This window comes from Ranitomeya variabilis, chromosome 5 (assembly GCF_051348905.1).
Source record: "Ranitomeya variabilis isolate aRanVar5 chromosome 5, aRanVar5.hap1, whole genome shotgun sequence".
Classification (NCBI taxonomy): Eukaryota; Metazoa; Chordata; class Amphibia; order Anura; family Dendrobatidae; genus Ranitomeya; species Ranitomeya variabilis.
Window position 1 is genome coordinate 133,953,632 of NC_135236.1, and position 23,233 is coordinate 133,976,864.

General features: G+C 48.4%; 1 protein-coding gene across 4 annotated transcripts in view; it reads right to left on the minus strand.

The window, feature by feature from the left end:
- The window catches only part of LOC143775338 (uncharacterized), a 57,417-nt gene that overhangs the window by 21,614 nt on the left and 12,570 nt on the right, over positions 1–23,233 (minus strand). For all 4 annotated transcript variants that reach the window (XM_077263349.1, XM_077263348.1, XM_077263346.1 and 1 more), the window contains exons 2-5: positions 12,280–12,412; positions 11,460–11,633; positions 10,996–11,077; positions 10,229–10,837 (exon numbers count right to left, since the gene is read on the minus strand). In XM_077263349.1, coding sequence (XP_077119464.1) covers positions 10,229–10,837; positions 10,996–11,077; positions 11,460–11,633; positions 12,280–12,357 — 943 coding nt within the window. In that variant the 5' untranslated portion in view covers positions 12,358–12,412. The remainder of the gene's footprint in view (positions 1–10,228; positions 10,838–10,995; positions 11,078–11,459; positions 11,634–12,279; positions 12,413–23,233) is intronic.

Genomic DNA, 23,233 nt, shown 5'->3' on the forward strand with positions numbered 1-23,233 from the left:
AAATAAAAATGGTTGACCAACCACCCATACAATTGTCATCCTAATTTCACCTTAAACCTACCTGCTATTCTTGAAGGTTCACATACATTTGCCAGTCATAGTCATGAGATATTGGATTATTTTCCTCATTTAAAAAAAATGACAAAGTCTAATATCACAAGACCCTGGTGCAGCCATCACGTCTACAGTGACTGAAGTCCCAGAGCTCTGCGAACCTTCTCGTAGCTGCTGACATACTGGGCTCCTCTTTTGATTAGTCAGCCCAACAGCGGCATGATGCTGCCCCATGCTGACTTATCAGAAGAGGTGCCCAATATGTCAGCAGCTATGAGCATGCTCGCAGAGCTCACCAATCACAGGCGAGATGGCTACACCAAAGTTTGGGGTACGTTCCCATGATCAGTTTTTGTTCAGGCTTTCACGCAGCTGAACTTCTGTATGAATCTCCCACCTCATCTCTCTTGCGTTTTTCAGTGTTTTTTTTTTTTTTCATGTGTTTCTGACCCATGCGATTTTGTCTCATTAAAGCTGATTGAAACACAGGCAGCAGACCAAATAAGACGTTGCCCAAAGCAAAGAGTTCAGTGAGGTAAATATGTTGGTGCTATAGAAATAAAATTATTATTATGTCCATTCAAACACACGGGTATGTGTATCCATATAAACATACATATGTCCAACCACACACACTTACACATGCTTATATACACACACACATAATCATACTCTGGAAATGCAGACACATATTCATGTAATGTATATATTAATTGCAACAAGTTGTAAATGTGAACATAGAGATCAATAGAAAATGGCGTATTTACAGTTTATTTCTCATCTTGCTGTCAGTGTGGCTGCTGCACTGATCCGCAGGCCGCAGGGAAGATCAGGACAATCCAGAAATGTATTGAGGGGAGAATTGATGAGATGTGGAGGATGAAGCTGGGGAAAGAGTGATCTTTCTAAGAAACAAACAGGTGACATAGATCAAAGGAAAGTCAGGGTTGACTAGACAGACATCAAAAGTGTGCAGTAGTGCTAGAATTCACATGGATAGGAGAATTAGTATACTAAAAGGGTATAGGAGCGGTATTACACTGCATTGGAATAGGAGCAGTAATATACTACACAGGGATAGAAGCGGTACTATACTACATGGGTATAGGAGCAGTATTATGCTGCACAGGGATAGAAGTGGTACTATACTACACGGGTACAGGAGCAGTATTATACTGCACAGAGATAGAAGTGGTACTATAAAAAAACGGGTAAAGGCGGGGTATTATACTGCACAGGGATACAAGGGGTACTATACTATACATGGAAAGAGCAGTACCATAATACAAGGGGATAGGAGTGCTACTATGCTACAAAGGGATAGGAGGGGTACTATAACACAAGGGGACACAAGCGGTACTATATTACATGGGGATAGGAGCGGTACTATAACCCAAGGGGGGTTAGAAGCGATACTATATTACATGGCGATTGGAGTGGTAGTATACCACAAGGGGATAGGAGTGGTAGTTTACTACAAGGGGATAGGAGTGGTAGTTTACCACAAGGGGATAGGAGTGGTAGTTTACCACAAGGGGATAGGAGTGGTAGTTTACCACAAGGGGATAGGAGTGGTAGTTTACTACAAGGGGATAGGAGTGGTAGTTTACCACAAGGGGATAGGAGTGGTAGTTTACCACAAGGGGATAGGAGTGGTAGTTTACCACAAGGGGATAGGAGTGGTAGTTTGCCACAAGGGGATAAGAGTGGTAGTTTACCACAAGGGGATAGAAGCGGTAGTTTACCACAAGGGGATAGAAGCGGTAGGTAGTTTGCCACAAGGGGATAGGAGTGGTAGTTTACCACAAGGGGATAGAAGCGGTAGCTTGCCACAAGGGGATAGGAGTGGTAGTTTGCCACAAGGGGATAGGAGTGGTAGTTTACCACAAGGGGGATAGAAGCAGTAGTTTGCCACAAGAGGTTAGGAGTGATAGTTTGCCACAAGGGGATAGAAGCACAAAGATAGGAGAGGTACTATACTACAAAGTTATAAAATGTGTAAAATGTAAGGAAAACATGAATACAATAATTTGGAAATATCTTATGGCTATATTTTATTCACAGCAGAACACAGAATGCAGGTCAGAAGGTGAAAGACAATTTTCCTTTTCGCTTGAAAAAATTAACTCGGAAATGTAGAATTTACAAACTGATGGCAGGGACACATCTGAAGAGAACGGTCATAGGGTTAGCAAAGGTCTGGAAAAGTAAGTGATATTAATGACAGCTGGACGATCACAATCTGGAATAGCAGCGTTCTGGATGCAGCTCACCTACGCTGCATTCTAGGTTACAAGCACAGAGGATGGGATTTATAGAAATGCCATGCCTACTGTGCTTCTATTTGACGCTGCGCAAATTCACCCGCGGTGCAGGTTTACGAGCCGCAGCATGTCTCTGCAACAGTAATTTCCACATTACAATGTATTGGATGCAGTAAATCCACATTGTTCAGTGAACACATGCAGATGTACCTGTGTGATTAGAACACAGTGTCATAGACACAGCGGAAATACTCTGCGTCCAAAGCACTGCTATTTCCTATTCGTGGGCACGTACCCTTAGAGAGGTAGAGTCTAGTGATGAGTGAGCATGCTCGGATATAGCATTAATTGAGCATGCTCAGGTGTTAGCTGAATATTTCGGATGTGCTTGAGTAATATGTTTGAGTCGCCGTGGCTTCATAGATCGCAGCAGTTAGACACCCACAATACATGCGGGCATAGCCTTTTTGTTAGGCTGTCGAACAGTCGCGAGACATGTACGCGTGGGGACTTGAACATATTACTTGAGTCCCCACGATACTTGGCCAACACCAAAGCTCGCTCAACACTAGTAGAAGTTCTCAGAAGCAAAGATGGCCAGAGGTTCACCAGTCTTAACTGAGTATAAAAATTGTGGGACTATTTCTGAAAAATTTTCTTCAAATGTAAAAATGTGAATAGTTTAAATATCTCCATCTACAGCACATAATATCATCAAAAGGCTCAGTGATTCTAGAGAAATCCATGTGTGGAAGGAACAAGGCGTATAGTCAATATTTGATGTTTGTGATCTACAGGTCCTCAGGCGGCACTGCGTTGAAAAATAGAATTAGACTTACCGGTAATTCGGTTTCTAGGAACCTTCCACTACAGTCACCTTGGAGGATGTCTCCCCGCCCTAATGGGGAACAGGAACACAAAGAGGTTAAATAACCCTCCCCTTTTTCTATCTCCAGTGTTTTTTCTGGCTATAGTAGCGTGAATAGTTACCACTAAAGTGCAGGAATCATCCAGTGAAATATCAGATAGGGAGGGAAATTAGTGCTGTCGTGGAAGGTTCCTAGAAACCGAATTACCGGTAAGTCTAATTCTATTTTCTCTAGTCACCTTCCACGACAGTCACCTTGGAGATATACCAATATTAATTTCTTTAGGGAGGGACCACAGCCTGTAGAACATGTCTGCCGAAGGTCAGATCCCTGTCGAAATTTTGCCTGCAATGTCTGGTGAAGGTGTGAACAGAAGACCATGTGGCGGCTCTGCATATCTGTTCTGATGAGGTGTTTCCTCTTGCTGCCCATGACGTGGAAACCGACCGGGTAGAATGGGTCTTCAGAGAGATCGGCGGAGGGAGATCTTTTGTGGAATATGCAAGACAGATGGCTTGTTTTATCCAGCTTGCAATTGTGCTTTTAGCTGCTTTTTTCACTTTATTCTGTCCTGAGAACTGGATAAATAGATTCTGGTCGACCCTCCAAGTATTGGACTGCTCCAGGTAATGGAGAACTACCCTGCGGACATCCAGGGTATGGAAGTTTTCCTCCTTCTCGTTGGAAGGCTTTGAACAAAATGAGGGCAAAACCACATCCTGACCCCTATGAAAATCTGAAACGAGTTTGGGCATAAAGGCAGGGTCTAGTCGTAGGATTATGCTATCAGAGTTTATGGATAGGAAGGGTTCTTGAATTGACAAGGCTTGCAATTCTCCTACGTGCCTAGCTGTGGTACTTGCGACTAGGAACACCGTTTTAAGTGTTAGGATTTTAAGGGGTAGAGAAGACAAGGGCTCAAAGGGTGGTTGAGTTAATCTATTGAGTACTAAATTTAGGTCCCAGGGAGGGACCCGACTAGGGAGACTAGGACGTAGACTACTTGCTGAAGTTATGAATCTTTTGGTCCAGCGATGGCCAGCTAGATCCTGGTCAAAAAAGGAACTAAGGGCCGATACCTGAACTTTTAGAGTACTCGGGGAGAGCCCAAGATCTATCCCCTTCTGGTGGAAGTCTAAGATTTGAGAAATGTTGGGGATGAAAGGATCAGGGACACTGGGAAGAGAACTTCTTCCATACTTTGTTATAGATGGCATTAGTCACCAGTTTCCTACTCTTTTGGAGAGTTTGGATAACCCTATCAGAGAGACCTCTGGCTTTTAGAATGCTGGTCTCAGTAGCCAGGCAGCTAGATTCAACTTTTTGAGATCCGGATAAAGGAGGGGACCTCTGAAGAGGAGATCGGATCTTTGAGGAAGAAGAATGGGACCTTCCTCGGGCATTCCCCTCAAGGTGCTGTACCAGCTCCGCCCTGGCCACAAAGGGGCAATCGGGATTGTTGTGACTCTGACCGGATTTTCTGCAGCGTCTTTGACAACATTGGAATTGGTGGGAAGGCATAAGCCAAGTTGAAGGTCCATGGATGAATGAGAGCATCCATTCCCAGAGCCCCCTGCACGGGGCTGAGGGAGAAATATGTTTTTGACTTTGCGTTTTGGGCATTTGCAAACAAGTCGACCTCTGGGGTTCCCCATCTCGAGGTTAAGGTTAGGAAAACCTCCTGGTTCGGGCACCAATCTCCAGGATGTATGTCTTTCCTGCTGAGTAAGTCCGCTTTGGTGTTGTCTGAACCCTTCAGGTATACCGCGGAGATTGAAAGGAGGTGTTTCTCTGCCCAGAGAAATATCCGTGCTGCCACTAGCTTCAGACTGGTATACTTCGTGCCCCCTTGATGACGAAGATAAGCCACAGTCGTCACGTTGTCGGAGTAGACACGAATATGGTGGCCTTGGACTAGAGATGAGGCAGCTACCAGCGCTTCCTCTACTGCCTTTAGTTCCCTCAGGTTGGAGGATCTGGAACTTATGTCTGCCATAGACCCTGAAAATATGTTTGTTCAACCACGGCACCCCAACCTCTTCAGCTGGCATCTGTGTGAAGCACTTTCAGAGGGAGCTGATCCCAGCTTACCCCTTGCCGAAGGTTCCGGCCTTTTAGCCACCATGACAGGGCTGACTTCACAAGTCCGGGAGGAGGGATTCTCCTGGACAGGGTGTTCTGATACTTCCGGGAATGTAGGAGAACGTGAGTCTGGAGGGTCCGTGTGTGTGCCTGGGCCCAGGATACCGCCTGAATGCATGAAGTTAGGGATCCTAGAATGGACATGGATTCACTCAGGGTTGGGGATCTTTGTTGCTTGAATCTGGAGATTCTTTGTCAAAGGTCGTGCTGACGATCTTCGGGATGGAAGGACATTCTTTTCTCTGAGTCTAAGAGAATCCCCAGGAATTTCTTCCTCGTGGAAGGCTGTAGGTCCGACTTTAGGAGATTCGGGATCCAGCCCAGGGACTCGAGAATATCTAGAGTTTTTGATACATCTTGGTTCAGCTGAGATGTTGAAGGAGCCATGATAAGAAGATCGTCTAAGTAAGGGACCAGGCAGATTCCATGATGATGGAGGAAGATGACTGCTTCTCTCGGGGCCGAGGATACTCCGAAGGGAAGGACATTGAACTGGTAGTTAGTGATCTTGCGGTTGTGGGAGATTGCGAACCTGAGGAACTTCCTGTGATCCGGATGGATTGGAACGTGATAATAGGCGTCCCTTAGGTCTATCGTTGCCATCACCCAGTCTTGCCCAATAAGCGGGATTGCGGTCTTGACTGACTCCATCTTGAAGCTCCGATACTTGATAACCCGGTTCAAGGGTTTTAGATTTATGATCAGTCTGCATTTCCCGGAGGGGTTTCCTTATGAGGAAAGGCGAGCGTAATGACCTCTGCCTAAGTCCTGCTGAGGTACATGGGAGATCACTTTTTCTCGCAGACGTTCCTGGATTTGAAGGAGAAAGGAGTCGAGGAGGTCTGAGGGTTGTTCCGGGGTAATTCCCAGGCAATGGGGGGGGCTCTCGAATTCCAATTTTAGTCCGAATTGTAACGTGTGAAGGATCCACTGGTTCGTGGATATGGACTGCAATTGGGTGAGAAACAGTGAGAGCCGGCCCCCGACCGAACAGTCATTGTTTGTCCTGAGTCTGTTGCTGTTGAGGCACGAGGACATTCCTGCCTCTACCCCCTTTCGGGTAGCTCCAACGACCCGTTTTTACCTTTTCCCCTAAAGTCCTTCTGGGAGGACTAGCCACGAGGGGGTCAAAAAAACCGCTTTCTAGTAACCTTTTGTTCAAGAAGTGATTTCTTTCTATCAGAGGCCTTATCCAGGATATCATCCAGTATTGGCCCGAACACATGGTGACCCTGAAAGGGGATGGTGCAGAATTTGGTCTTGGAGGTAATGTCGCCTCCCCAAGATTTCAGCCAAAGAGCTCTCCTGGCTGAATTTGAGAGAACTAGGGACCGTGCAGCCACGAACGGACTCCCCTGAAGCATCGGCTAAGAATCCCAAAGCCTTCTGAAGAAGGGGAAGGGAGTCCAGGATTTCCTCTCTGGAAGTACCCTGGGAGAGATGTTCCTCTAATTTGCGAAGCCAGAGGACCAGGGCCCTGGCGACGCAAGTAGAAGCAATATTTGCTTTAAGAAGATTCGTAGAGGACTCCCAGGACTTCTTTAGGTGGCTCTCGATCTTTCGATCCATTGGATCGTTTAATTGAGAAGAGTCCTCAAATGGGAGAGACGTCTTTTTGGTGACTTTAGAGACCTGAACGTCCACTTTGGGAACCTCCCAAATAGAATTATCACCCTCTAAGGGAAACCGGTTTTTAAAGTCTGAAGGGACACTAAGGCCCTTCTCTAGGGAAGCCCACTCTTGGAAAATGAGATTTTGAACATTTTCATGTATAGGGAACCCTTTTTTAGGCTTGGGTCTCAGGCCCCCAAACATTACATCCTGTACGGAATGTTTTTCCTCCACTTCCTCAACCCCCATGGTGCTTCTTACTAAGGAGACTAACTCATCCATATCTTCAGAGGAAAAGTAATATTTTTTCCCATCCGCTTTAGGGGTGGATGTGGAGCCCTCATTCTCCCAATTATCGTCTGACTCAGATGAATGGACCTCACCAGAGTCAGAATCAGTATTAACTGGGGCCATCTTCCTCTTTTTAGGGGTGGAGGATACGACACTTGAGGTTGGGAGAAGGCCGCCATGGAGGATTGTACCTCCTGTTTAATCAAGCTTTTAATGCTGTCCAGGAGGGAGGGCTGTTCAGCAAGTAATATGTCATCCGTACAGAGTTGACACAGGGTCTTCTTATAGGCGGAGAGTAGCCGGGAGCCACAAACACCACACTTGCGGCTAGGTTTACTCTTTGGGGCAGAGACCTTTTCTCCCTAGAAGAGAGAGAGGTATACTAAGTAACCCATTTAAAACATGCCTGAACAGTAAAGGGACCAGCCCAGCTACTCACGGCAGGAGGGTGAACGCTAGGATCTGCAGATGAAGCAGAGGGTTTGTCGCCATCCATGGTCAAGCTGTATACAGTCACAGAGAGACAGGGAACAGTGTCTTACCTGGAGGCCCAGACCAGGATATGAAGGTATCGAGGTCCCCAGCGATATCGTGTGCTCCTACCCTTTCGGTCCATAGGGAGGCTTGAAACGACCCTATCCTGTCGGCGATTCCCCCCAGGTGGCCACCGACCTCATGGAACACCAGAGACAGCGTGCGTTCCAGCGTGCGTTCCAGCGCAGAGCCCCAGGCCGCGAACCGGAAGTGCGATGACGTCACATCCGGCGCGCAGAAACACGGAACTCCACACAGACACTGAAGAGGGAGGACGCCGGGGAGCTCAGCGAGGACCCAGGCAGCACGTCACCGCCCCGCTTTTGCCCCCGACAGAGGCGCGGGAGGGGCAGGAAAGAGGGCCCGAGTCCACCGCAAGGATGGAGACGGAGCGCAGCACATGGAGGAGAGGTTCACCGCCTGACTTCGGCTGCCCGGCGGTAAGAAAATCCAGGTGCTCGGTTCACCGGCCACGACAGCACCTGCAGGACCTCTTCATGCCCCACTGGGGGACAGGAACAACACTGGAGATAGCAGGAAGGGGAGGGTTATTTAACCTCTTTGTGTTCCTGTCCCCCATTAGGGCGGGGAGACATCCTCCAAGGTGACTGTCGTGGAAGGTGACTGTCGTGGAAGGTGACTAGAGAAACAGGCATGATTTGGTCATGCAGATCACTCCATGGGCTCAAGAATATGTCCAGAAATCATGGCCTGTGAACACGGCTCACCGTGCAATCCACAAATGCAAGTAAAAGCTCTATCATGCAAAAAACAAGCCATATAATCAACACAATCCAGAATCGCTGCCTTCTTTTCTGGCAAAAGCTCAGTTAAAATGGACTGAGGCAAAATGGAATCTGGTCACATGAATCAAAGTGTAAAATTCTTTATTGGAACTATGAGCACTGTGTCCTGCTGACTCGAGAGAGGGACCACCCAGCTTGTTATCAGCACACAGCTCCTGCATCTCTGATAGTATGGGGCTGCATTAGTGTCTATAGCATGGGCAGCTTACACATATTTAAAGCACTATCACTGCAGGGCATTATACAGAGGTGTTAGAACAACATATGTTCCCATCCAGACAACACCTATTTCAGGGAAAACCTTGTATATTGAGCAAGACAATGCTACACCACATACTGCATCTATCACAACAGCACGGCTTCACAGGAGAAAAGTTTTGTGATGAACCGGCCGCCTGCAGTCCGGACCTTTCACCAATACAAAAAATTTGCAGCATTATGTAACAAAAAATTGGACAAAGATCCTGGAGTGTGGAGCAGCCAAGATCCTAAATCAGACAAGAATGGGACATTTCTCTCCCAATACACCGGTAATTGGTCTCCTCACGTCCCAGACAGTTAATAATAATAATAATAATAATCTTTATTTTTATATAGTGCTAACATATTACGCAGCGCTTTACAGGTTGCACACATTATCATCGCTGTCCCCGATGGGGCTCACAATCTAAATTCCCTATCAGTATGTCTTTGGTTATAAAAAGAATGGATGCTACACAATGGTAGACACGGCCCTATCCCAACTTTTGTGAAATATGTTGCGGCCACCAATTTCTAACGGAGTTATTTTTTTCAAATGAAATGGAAAAATATGTAATGTTCACCTTCTCATCTGTGTCCTATGATCTGTTTTGAATAAAATATGGCTATAACAGATTTCCAAATCATTGCATTCTTTTCATTACATTTCATATAGCGCCCCAACTTTTTGGGAATTGGGCTTGTGTAATACATGGAGAGAGGAGCAGTACTATAATACAGTGGGATAAGAGCCAGCAGAGAGAGTAAAAAGAAAAATTGTGAAGATGGTTGGTGATGTAACAGATGTACAGGGGCTGGGCAGGCAGAGAGGGAGCCGGTCAGCCATTCTAATGAAGGGTAATATAGAGGAACATGTAACAAGTGTATTAGCTTTATGGAAGTAATGGGCGCAGAGCAGGTGATTTGTGCTGAAATGCATAGAGCCATGCGGAAGCATAGTCCTGGCCAGTGAAGGTGGAGTGGGTGGGCAGAGGAGTACAGGAGTACGGGCAGGGTGGCGCTTGCACAGGAAGCTATACAGCCAACATGGAGACATTGAACCAAAATCTGGAGGAAGGGAAGAAAACAGAATGAAAAAAAAATTGGGGGGACTTTTTTTATTACAATCCAGCACACCTTAGAGGAGTTTGGGGGTCAAAAAACCCTTTAAGGCACAACATCGGCCCCATTTCTCATTCTGCTTCTCCCTCCTCCTTGCTCTCTAGAGACTTCCGTGGGCAAATGTAATCTGATCCCTCAGTGAGGGGACTGATTGTTTTCTGTTGACCAAGAATGAGTGATGAGTTCGTAGGGCAGGAGAGAGGTGACTCAAAAGTGGAAAAAGTAGATTGCTGTGTTAATGTACATTATGAAGTTTCACATATTCACTTGTCCTATAGATTTATGCAAAGTTTACCTTGACATAAGAGCAGCTCACGATTTTCCATTTCATTGTCTTCTACGTCTTTGGGTTCTTCTAAGTGCTGTCCTGAGTGAAATCTCCGATGTCTTTTGAGAGTAGATATCTGGGTAAAACACCTGCCGCACACGGGACAGGGAAACGGCTTCTCTCCTGTGTGGATTCTCTGATGTTTTATGAGATCAGCTTTACGCGTGAAGCTTTTACCGCAATCTGGGCAGAGGAACGGTTTCTCCCCTGAGTGGATTTTCAGGTGCTGAATAAGGTTCGATTTCTTTTTGAAGCACTTCCCGCAGTTAGAGCACTGATATGACTTTTCCTCCGCATGGGCCCTCTGGTGCATCAATAGAGCCTCATGCTCGGTGAAGCACTTACCACACTCCCAACAGGTGAAAATATTGTCCCAGCGAGGTGTACCTTGTGGAGGAAACGCGGATTTATCAGTACTTCTTTCCCCATCATTAGAAATCTTGGTATTTATATCCACATCCTGAAGGCCTGAATGTCGGTTTTGGAAACTACAGCTTTCTTCTGGTGAATTCTCAGAGTCATTGTTATCTTCTACTTTCCAATCTGGAGAGGAATTCCTGATATTTTGAGCATTGACTGTGGATACACATAGAGCAAATCTCAAAAATGGTGATGAACTCCACTCAAAAGGAAACACAGTGATCGAACACATTGTCTGTCATAATCAGATCATGGATGACTAATTATTCCTAAACATTGCTTTCTCCTGTCCATAAAAAGAAGTCTCCTCTTACCTGGAGATGAGAGAGACTCGTGATTCTTTGTATCATCCTCCTGCAGGTCTTTAGGTTCTTCTAAATAATGTACAGCAGTAACCTGATAAATACCAAATGATACAGTCAACATCCAGACATCGGTGTTGGCCAAACACATTGCATAGCTGTCACCCAACAGCTCTCTCCTCCGATCCCCCCTACACTCGCAGTCCTTGCTTGGCCAAGTGTGCATGTGTCCTCGGTAGTATCAGGGAAGTAAGCAACTAACCGACAAGTCTGGGAGCAGCTTATCCACCTGAGAACAAAAGGGTCGGGAAGTCGAAACAATTGCCGATCCTCATCTTCTCCAAGATCTGCATTATGAGAGAATCAAGATGCTCCCATAAACATTAACTGGTCAGCTAGTGACGAAAAATCATCCGGTATACCTTACAACCAGCCATGCAACTACTATAATGTTTTGTATTCCAAGAAACGCTCACCTCTCCGGTCAGCAGCTCAATAATCCGATCAGTAAGTTCTAGGATCTTCTGCTCACTGTCCCTCGCAAGTATCACTGATCGAGGTGAAGGCATCCTAACGGGGCTCCGAGGTCGGGTCCATCTTACTGATGAATGGGGAAGGTCACCGGATGTCCTTTTTACTACGGTGTAATCCTGTAGATTTAGAAAAAATGTGTATGTTTATTTATCAGAGCCGAAATAGCCAAGGGTTACTGCTGGTAATCTGTTATTTGAAGTAGAGCTGGCCATACGCAAGAGGTAGCTAGCCGCCAGACGTTCATTCGGCATACAGTCATCTCTCCTGACTCCTCCGTAGAAATGAGAGCTTGGCCATGCATTCATACCTTTTCAATAGGGAGAGAAAAGAAATTTGCTGCTCCCATATACATCAAATACAGCTGGTCTGAAAAGCAGGGAGTTCAGCCAACTTTCATCTAATGTGTATGGGGGCCTTCGCAAGGAGACTGCTCCAACTAATCTCATTACCTGATTGCATATGTTCTCCAAAGAGAAACTCCAAAAAATATCTGTCACTTGCTCTAAAAAATTTAGTCAAATAACTTGTAAAAATCCTTGAGCTCCCCTGACTCTTCTGCTCTTTTCCATTTTGCGCTGTCGCCCCATTGCAGAGGCATTCACATTTGTTTCTTCTGGAGCGAAATATGTGAAATCTCTCCGGTGACAGATCCTCTAACAGTTCTCGGTAAAAAGAGAAGATGGGAGGCTTTCTTCTCTCCCAAGTCACATGTTTTATTAATACAGCCAAAATCTATAATCTCCCCAATTATATGCCCCTCACCTCTCCAGTCAGCAGGTAGATGATCTCCATGGTGATATTTAATAAATTCTCAACCATGAGATTCTTATCTTGATCCATTTTGAAGCGTGGATAAAACAAACTGACGTCCTAACTGGAAATCTTAAAGGTCCAACTACAAATAGAAGTAGAGAAAAGAATGAATATTCCCTCGATAACATATTTTATACCAACCAAATCATTGGTTGATCACAAATAAATACTTACAACAATATTATATAATGAATACTAAAGGATATAGATAACTTCAGTTTTTTTTTTTGTTACTTAAAGGGAATCTGTCAGCAGGTTTTACTATGTAATCTGAGAGCAGTATAATGTAGGGGAAGAGACCCCGATTCCAGTGATGTGTCACTTACTGGGCTGCTCGCTGTCGTTTTGATACTATCACCGTTTTCTCTGCTGCAGATCTAGCAGTTCTCTGAATGCTGAGCTCTGTATAGCCCTGCCCACACCACTGATTGGCAGCTTTCTGTGTACACTGTAATGCCAGAAAGCTGGTAATCAATGTTGGGGGTGGGGTTATTCAGAGCAGATGACTAGGAGGCACGAGACACCTAGTCATGTAGTGATCATCTCCTGCTGATAAAACACTGGATTTTATCGAATCAGCAATGCACAACCCAGTAAGTGACACATCGCTGGAACGAGTTTCTCAGCTCCTACATCATGCTGCTCTCATATTACATAGCAAAAACCTGCTGACAGATTCCCTTTTAAATGTATGTACTTTGGGGTAAGAATATTTTTGCTATTGGGTTTCATTGAAAATGTTGCACTCTTTGGTTTTAAATCCTCTTTGTATCCCTGCTTATTATTGGCTGCAGAATGAGAATAACCAAGAATCTGTCAGTGAGCTGGGTCTGTAAATGTGGGTTTGCACCAACCGACTTAAAGCATTAAACAAACGCCAATTGGCTAAATGTTTCCTGATTGGTGGTCATTTAATAGCCTGTGAACACAAGCAGACAACATATCCTATGAACAAAAAACAATCGGTAATAGATTATCCAGGGCGTATAGACGGCCATCATTCTCGCCAGTACAGGTCCTGTTTACACAGAACGATATGCTGCCGAGAGCAATGATGTCTCAAATTTAAACAAACCCAAAAATCATTCCACCCATTTCCACATTTTACTAATTTGGTTATCAGCAGCCTGTTTACACTGCACAACTATCGAGAAACGAGTATTCTAGGAAATGGTGCTCCCGATAACTGTGCAGTGTGAACACAGCCAAACGTCATGTCTTTTACTGAGCGTTTCCTCCTGCCAGCGATAATGCAACTCACAGGTCCATCAAAAGGTGCAAATGTGGGTTTGATCGCAATAGTCTCCATTATTAAAGGGGTTGTCCTGCTTAGAGAGGTGAGCGGCTTGGATGAGGTCATGTCAAGACCTACCTGCCAGGACGTGTGCACGATCGACGACAAGTATCATACACGTCCTAATAATGTCTAGGCTGGAGAAAAAATAAAAAGAGGCCAACTGGCTCAAAGTTTCACTCAGGCTATGGCACACATTGCTTTTTAGGTTGTTGTTTCTTCTGTAGCCAAAACGTCATCTCTTGGCAGTAAAGAATCTGTAGCCATGATGCAGTTTTTCAATCCTTTCGTAGAAAAAATGCGGCAGCACTCACCAATCCTAGAGTGATAAAAGTCCTTTATTCAAACATATGAAGAAGCATCTTCACAGCTCGGGGGTGTGCAGTGACAGCAGGAGTGTGCAGGGATCGACAACGGCCGTTTCGCGCTGTGTCTGGCGCTTCTACGGGTTTATGTAGAAGCGCCAGACACAGCGCGAAACGGCCGTCGTCGATCCCTGCACACTCCTGCGGTCACTGCACACCCCCGAGCCGTGAAGATGCTTCTTCACATGTTTGAATAAAGGACTTTTATCACTCCAGGATCGGTGAGTGCTGCCGCATTTTTTCTACGAAAGGATTGTTACATACTCTATGTTTCATGCGAGCACCCGTGATCAGCAGTGAGGACTTCAGCTGTTCAAGTACGTACTTCGTTCTCTTCCCCATATACCCAAGTTGTGCTGCTCTATATACATGTTCTTTCATCTTTTGGCTTTTATGATGCGGTTTTTGCTACTTTTCTTGCTGCGTTTTTAGGATCTCAAAAGTTTAGCTTTGCTTTCACATTGGAAACGTGAACATTACAAGGTGTTAGTCCATACTTTAAACACCAGAAAACCATTGACCTCTAAAAATTAACCTTTACTAGAAATAATTAAAAAAGGGAAATCAAACAATTGTTGTAGTTGTCACGGGAAGGTGCAGAAAATTGAAAAAAAGGGGGAAGTATAATAATTTAACTATGGCTGAGCTCTCCTATATTCACCCTTCCTACCAGTAGAAGTTGGCACCCTAATTTGTTGACGTAATGGCGCCCCGTTCAAAGTCAGTAGCTCTGAAGGCCCCAGTGCACCCTACAAGTCTTACACACTAAATTATACACAGAAAAAATACACACATACAAAAATATTGGACAGTGATACCCAATCAAAAATTATCTCGTAGTAGATTCCAGGAGAGATACTGGAAAAAAAATTATCGCAGAGTCACGCAAGTACTCTGTTTAAATATTAGGGCAGGAATCTGTAGTCACATTAGTAATACCGTATATACTCGTGTATAAGCAAAGATTTTCAGCACTTTTTTTGTGTGCTGAAAACGCCCCTCTCGGCTGATACACGAGTCATTGCCGGCGGGGGAGTGGTGGTGGGGAGCAGAAGACATCATACTCACCCTCCTGGTGCCATCGCTGCATATGAGCCCCTGCGTCTCTCTTCCTTCCTGTGCTGAGCGGTCACATGGTACCGCTCATTAAAGCAATGAATATGCACGCGTCTCCACTCCCATAGGCATGGAACGCATATTCATTACTTGAATGAGCGAGATCACTGACAGCTCAGCACAGGAAGGAAGACAGGATGAGAGATGACAGCGCCCAAGATGCAGGGACTGATATGCAGCGCCAGGAGGGCGAGTATGACGGGGGAGGGTGAGCCATGCGATATTCACCTGTCCCCGTTCCACCGACGGGCTGTGTCTTCCGCTTCCTCTGGCTGGGACGTTCAGGTCAGAGGGTGCGATGATGCGGTTAGTGCGCACCGCCCTCTGCCTAAACAGTCATTGCAGAGAGTTGGCGATGGTGAGGAGCAGCGGCGAGAGGTGAGTATGTCATTTTTTTTTTTTTTTAATTGCAGCAGCATTATATGGGGCATATTTTAATATGGAGCATCTTATGGGGCCATCATTAACCTTTGTGCAGCATTATATGGGGCATATTTTTCTATGGAGCATCTTATGGGGCCATCATTAACCTTTGTGCAGCATTATATGGGGCGTATTTCGTATAGCGCATCTTATGGGGCCCATCATGAACTTTATGGAGCATTATATGCGGCATATTTCGTATGGAGCATCTTATGGGGCCCATCATTAACCTTTATGCAGCATTATATGGGGCATATTTCGTATGGAGCATCTTATGGGGCCCATCATTAACCTTTATGCAGCATTATATGGGGCGTGCCGTATGGAGCATCTTATGGGGTTCATGATTCAATATGGATATTCAAAAACATTTAACCTAGTGATGTCTCAAATAATTTTAATTTTATTGGTATCTATTTTTATTTTTGAAATTTAACAGTAGCTGCTGCATTTTCCACCCTAGGCTTATACTCGAGTCAATAAGTTTTCCCAGTTTTTTGGACAAAATTAGAGGACTCGGCTTATACTCAGGTCGGCTCATACTCGAGTATATACAGCAAGTTTTTGGGCTACAATTCAGATAATATACTCAGATCAGTATCCCTATTTCACAATGCCCATAAAGTTTATATAATCCGGTGACAAGCACATCCATAGTCTAGTGACATATACACCAATAGTAAATGCAGGACAAAAAATAACAAATAGCAGGAATCAATATCTCTATTGCACAAAGCCCATAATGTTCATGTAATCTTATGCCATATACATCAAAAACAAATGCACGACCCAAAATGACAAACAACAGGGTACTGTCAAACTGAACATAGTTCAGAAATCCCACATATAAATAAGTGGTCTCATTTCTCTCCTGATTAGACAGACCAGCACATGGCAGACAATATGATCAGTGATAACAAAAATTCCCCATTAAGTGTCACCTGCTTAACCCAGCAGGAAGTACGGCGGCGTCTAAAAATCACTAAAATTGACAAATCTCCGGGCCCGGATGGGATACACCCCCGAGTACTGCAGGAATTAAGTACAGTCATTGATAGACCATTATTTTTAATCTTTAAAGACTCCATAATAACAATGTCTGTACCACAGGACTGGCGTATAGCAAATGTGGTGCCAATATTCAAAAAGGGGACAAAAACTGAACTCGGAAATTATAGGCCAGTAAGTTTAACCTCTACTGTGGGTAAAATCCTGGAGGGCATTCTAAGGGATGTTATACTGGAGTATCTGAAGAGGAATAACCTCATGACCCAGTATCAGCACGGGTTTACTAGGGACCGTTCATGTCAGACTAATTTGATCAGCTTCTATGAAGAGGTAAGTTCCGGACTGGACCAAGGGAACCCAGTAGATGTAGTATATATGGACTTTTCAAAAGCTTTTGATACGGTGCCACACAAAAGGTTGATACATAAAATGAGAATAATGGGGATAGGGGAAAATATGTGTAAGTGGGTTGAGAGCTGGCTCAGGGATAGGAAACCAAGGGTGGTTATTAATGGAGCACACTCGGACTGGGTCGTGGTTAGCAGTGGGGTACCACAGGGGTCAGTATTGGGCCCTCTTCTTTTTAACATATTTATTAATGACCTTGTAGGGGGCATTCAGAGTAGAATTTCAATATTTGCAGATGACACTAAACTCTGCAGGGTAATCAATACAGGGGAGGACAATTTTATATTACAGGATGATTTATGTAAACTAGAAGCTTGGGCTGATAAATGGCAAATGAGCTTTAATGGGGATAAATGTAAGGTCATGCACTTGGGTAGAAGTAATAAGATGTATAACTATGTGCTTAATTCTAAAACTCTGGGCAAAACCGTCAATGAAAAGGACCTGGGTGTATGGGTGGATGACAAACTCATATTCAGTGGCCAGTGTCAGGCAGCTGCTTCTAAGGCAAATAAAATAATGGGATGCATTAAAAGAGGCATAGATGCTCATGAGGAGAACATAATTGTACCTCTATACAAGTCACTAGTGCGACCACACTTAGAATACTGTGCACAGTTCTGGTCTCCGGTGTATAAGAAAGACATAGCTGAACTGGAGCGGGTGCAGAGAAGAGCGACCAAGGTTATTAGAGGACTGGGGGGTCTGCAATACCAGGATAGGTTATTACACTTGGGGCTATTTAGTTTGGAAAAACGAAGGCTAAGGGGTGATCTTATGTTAATGTATAAATATATGAGGGGACAGTACTAAGACCTTTCTGATGATCTTTTTAACCATAGACCTAAGACAGGGACAAGGGGGCATCCTCTACGTCTGGAGGAAAGAAGGTTTAAGCATAATAACAGACGCGCATTCTTTACTGTAAGAGCAGTGAGACTATGGAACTCTCTGCCGTATGATGTTGTAATGAGTGATTCATTACTTAAATTTAAGAGGGGACTGGATACCTTCCTGGAAAAGAATAATGTTACAGGGTATATACACTAGATTCCTTGATAGGGTGTTGATCCAGGGAACTAGTCTGATTGCCGTATGTGGAGTCGGGAAGGAATTTTTTTCCCCAATGTGGAGCTTACTCTTTGCCACATGGTTTTTTTTGCCTTCCCCTGGATTAACATGTTAGGGCATGTTAGGCTATGGGTTGAACTAGATGGACTTAAAGTCTTCCTTCAACCTTAATAACTATGTAACTATGTAACATCAATGGGTATACAGTCAAACAATTTCAAAAAAAGTTTCCACATAATCATGGTACTTGATAAGAGATACGGAGGGCACCACACACTGATTAATCAGCCAGAGAGTTCACCATGGACTTGGAAACAACATGAGAACACATAGAACTAGATGGGTATTTCCTGAAGGAACTACAGATAGTGCTTTGGAATGGTGCCCGGGCTGCCCCTGCAAGACTTTCACACTTGGGTGCCCCTCAGGCGCTGGTTTGGTAGTTGTAGCCCCTCAGGGTTGAGGCTTGGTGGCCCGGGTCACTCTGGGTCCGATTTGGTGGCCCGGGTCACTCTGGGTCCGATTTGGTGGCCCGGGTCACTCTGGGTCCGATTTGGTGGCCCGGGTCACTCTGGGTCCGATTTGGTGGCCCGGGTCACTCTGGGTCCGATTTGGTGGCCCGGGTCACTCTGGGTCCGATTTGGTGGCCCGGGTCACTCTGGGTCCGATTTGGCGGCCCGGGTCACTCTGGGTCCGATTTGGCGGCCCGGGTCACTCTGGGTCCGATTTGGCGGCCCGGGTCACTCTGGGTCCGATTTGGCGGCCCGGGTCACTCTGGGTCCGATTTGGCGGCCCGGGTCACTCTGGGTCCGATTTGGCGGCCCGGGTCACTCTGGGTCCGATTTGGCGGGCCGGGTCACCCTGGGTCCGATTTGGCGGGCCGGGTCACCCTGGGTCCGATTTGGCGGGCCGGGTCACTCTGGGTCCGATTTGGCGGGCCGGGTCACTCTGGGTCCGATTTGGCGGGCCGGGTCACTCTGGGTCCGATTTGGCGGGCCGGGTCACTCTGGGTCCGATTTGGCGGGCCGGGTCACTCTGGGTCCGATTTGGCGGGCCGGGTCACTCTGGGTCCGATTTGGCGGGCCGGGTCACTCTGGGTCCGATTTGGCGGGCCGGGTCACTCTGGGTCCGATTTGGCGGGCCGGGTCACTCTGGGTCCGATTTGGCGGGCCGGGTCACTCTGGGTCCGATTTGGCGGGCCGGGTCACTCTGGGTCCGATTTGGCGGGCCGGGTCACTCTGGGTCCGATTTGGCGGGCCGGGTCACTCTGGGTCCGATTTGGCGGGCCGGGTCACTCTGGGTCCGATTTGGCGGGCCGGGTCACTCTGGGTCCGATTTGGCGGGCCGGGTCACTCTGGGTCCGATTTGGCGGGCCGGGTCACTCTGGGTTCGATTTGGCGGCCCGGGTCACTCTGGGTCCGATTTGGCGGGCCGGGTCACTCTGGGTCCGATTTGGCGGGCCGGGTCACTCTGGGTCCGATTTGGCGGGCCGGGTCACTCTGGGTCCGATTTGGCGGGCCGGGTCACTCTGGGTCCGATTTGGCGGGCCGGGTCACTCTGGGTCCGATTTGGCGGGCCGGGTCACTCTGGGTCCGATTTGGCGGGCCGGGTCACTCTGGGTCCGATTTGGCGGGCCGGGTCACTCTGGGTCCGATTTGGCGGGCCGGGTCACTCTGGGTCCGATTTGGCGGGCCGGGTCACTCTGGGTCCGATTTGGCGGGCGGCGCCACTCTGGGTCCGATTTGGCGGCCCGGGTCACTCTGGGTCCGATTTGGCGGCCCGGGTCACTCTGGGTCCGATTTGGCGGCCCGGGTCACTCTGGGTCCGATTTGGCGGCCCGGGTCACTCTGGGTCCGATTTGGCGGCCCGGGTCACTCTGGGTCCGATTTGGTGGCCCGGGTCACTCTGGGTCCGATTTGGCGGGCGGCGCCACTCTGGGTCCGATTTGGCGGGCGGCGCCTCTCTGGGTCCGATTTGGCGGGCGGCGCCTCTCTGGGTCCGATTTGGCGGGCGGCGCCACTCTGGGTCCGATTTGGCGGGCGGCGCCACTCTGGGTCCGATTTGGCGGGCGGCGCCACTCTGGGTCCGATTTGGCGGGCGGCGCCACTCTGGGTCCGACTTGGCGGGCGGCGCCACTCTGGGTCCGACTTGGCGGGCGGCGCCACTCTGGGTCCGATTTGGCGGGCGGCGCCACTCTGGGTCCGATTTGGCGGCCCGGGTCACTCTGGGTCCGATTTGGCGGGCGGCACCACTCTGGGTCCGATTTGGCGGGCGGCGCCACTCTGGGTCCGATTTGGCGGGCGGCGCCACTCTGGGTCCGACTTGACGGGCGGCGCCACTCTGGGTCCGATTTGGCGGGCGGGGGCACTCTGGGTCCGATTTGGCAAGCGGGGGCACTCTGGGTCCGATTTGGCAAGCGGGGGCACTCTGGGTCCGATTTGGTGGGCTGGGTCCGATTTGGTGAGCGGGGCAATAATGATAAGACTACAGATAGTGCTTTGTAATTGTGCTGTACTGTCACTTTAAGAGCTGATATTATCTGACAAAACTTGTGACCTGGTGGGCTGGTAGAGTTTATAGGCGTTGGCATAGTAACTGGGTCTCACTGCGCATATCAATGAGGTAATCAGCCAGGTGGCAGTTATTTTTAGAAATTGCCTCAGAAATCAGGCCCATTATAAACGTATTGGAAAATTTCCCTATTGAAATGCATTGAGACACTTTTTTCAAACGCAAATTGCGCCAAAACTACAAATCCGATCGACACGAAAAATACTTAGCACACCTCTCAGGAACGCTGGCTTCGAAATGACACCTCACTGGAGTCTGTGAGTTTAGCGGTTCGGGCCGCATTACGTGCGGACTGAATAATAATAATAAGAACTAGATGGGTATTTCCTGAAGGAACTACAGATAGTGCTTTGGAATGGTGCCCGGGCTGCCCCTGCAAGACTTTGACACTTGGGTGCCCCTCAGGCGGTCCGATTTGGTGGGTTGGGTCAATCTGGGTCTGATTTTGTGGGCGGGGTAAATCTAGGTCCGATTCGGTGGGCGGGGTCACTTTTGGTCCGATTCTGTGGGCGCGGCCACTCTGGGTCCGATTCGGTGGGCGGAGCCACTCTGGGTCCGATTTGGTGGGCGGGGCACCTTAGGGACCAATTTGGTGGGTGGGGTCACTCGGTCCGATTTGGTGGGCTGGGCACCTCAGGGTCTGATTTGGTGGGCTGGGCACCTCAGGGTCCGATTTGGTGGGTGGGGTCACTCTGGGTCCGATTTGGTGGGCGGGGTCACTCTGGGCCTGATTTGGTGGAAGGGGTCACTCTGGGTCCGATTTGGTGGAAGGGGTCACTCTGGGTCTGATTTGGTGGAAGGGGTCACTCTGGGTCCGATTTGGTGGGCGGAGCCACTCTGGGTCCGATTTGGTGGGCGGGGTCACTCTGGGACTGATTTAGGGGGCGGGGTCACTCTGGGTCTGATTTGGTGAGCCGGGCCCCTCGGGGTCCGATTTGGTGAGCGGGGTAATCTACTATATAATTGTCTAAGGGCACTTCCGTCTTTCTGTCTCACAACACCGCTACATCATCATCTCGTGAGACCGCAATGCACTCTTGGGACCGGAGCGCGCAACAAGCATCGGGTACCGGCCACTCCAGGTGCAACAAGCATCGTGTACCGGCCGCTCTAGGAGGTGCAACAACCATCAGATACCGGCCGCTCCAGGAGGTGAGTATGTAACTTTTTTATTTTAATTCTTTTTTTTTTTTAACAGGGATATGCAGTATACTATGTGACTGGACAATATACTACGTGACTGGGCAGTATAACTACGTGGCTCTGTGCTGTATACTGCGTGGCTCTGCGCTGTATACTGCGTGGCTCTGCGCTGTATACTACGCGGCTCTGCGCTGTATACTACGCGGCTCTGCGCTGTATACTACGCGGCTCTGCGCTGTATACTGTGTGGCTCTGCGCTGTGTACTGCGCGGCTCTGCGCTGTGTACTGCACGGCTCTGCGCTGTGTACTGCGCGGCTCTGCACTGTGTACTGCGCGTTCTGCGCTGTATACTGCGCGGCTCTGCGCTGTATACTGCGCGGCTCTGCGCTTTGTACTGCGCGGCTCTGCACTGTATACTACGCGACTCTGCGCTGTATACTGCGCGGCTCTGCGCTGCATACTGCGTGGCTCTACGCTGTGTACTGCGCGGCTCTGCGCTGTATACTGCGCGGCTCTGCGCTGTATACTGGGTGGCTCTGTGCTGTGTACTGCGCGGCTCTGTGCTGTGTACTGCGCGGCTCTGCACTGTGTACTGCGCGGCTCTGCGCTGTGTACTGCGCGGCTCTGCGCTGTGTACTGCGCGGCTCTGCGCTTTATACTGCGCGGCTCTGCGCTCTGTACTGCGCGGCTCTGCGCTGTGTACTGTGCGGCTCTCCGCTGTGTACTGCGCGGCTCTGCGCTGTGTACTGCGCGGCTCTGCGCTGTGTACTGCGCGGCTCTGCGCTGTGTACTGCTCGGCTCTGCGCTGTGTACTGCGCGGCTCTCCGCTGTGTACTGCGCGGCTCTGCGCTGTGTACTGCGCGGCTCTGTGCTGTGTACTGCGCGGCTCTGCGCTGTGTACTGCTCGGCTCTGCGCTGTGTACTGCGTGGCTCTCCGCTTTATACTGCGCGGCTCTGCGCTGTGTACTGCGCGGCTCTGCGCGGCTCTGCGCTGTGTACTGCGCGGCTCTGCGCTGTGTACTGCGCGGCTCTGCGCTGTGTATTGCGCAGCTCTGCGCTGTGTACTGCTCGGCTCTGCACTGTGTACTGCGCGGCTCTCCGCTTTATACTGCGCGGCTCTGCGCTGTGTACTGCGCGGCTCTGCGCTGTGTACTGCGTGGCTCTGTGCTGTGTACTGCGCGGTTCTGCGCTGTGTACTGCTCGGCTCTGCGCTGTGTACTACGCGGCTCTGTGCTGTGTACTGCGCGGCTCTGCGCTGTGTACTGCTCGGCTCTGCGCTGTGTACTACGCGGCTCTGTGCTGTGTACTGCGCGGCTCTGCGCTGTGTACTGCGCGGCTCTGCGCTGTGTACTGCTCGGCTCTGCGCTGTGTACTGCGTGGCTCTGCGCTGTGTACTGCGCGGCTCTGTGCTGTGTACTGCGCGGCTCTGCGCTGTGTACTACGCGGCTCTCCGCTTTATACTGCGCGGCTCTGCGCTGTGTACTGCGCGGCTCTGCGCTGTGT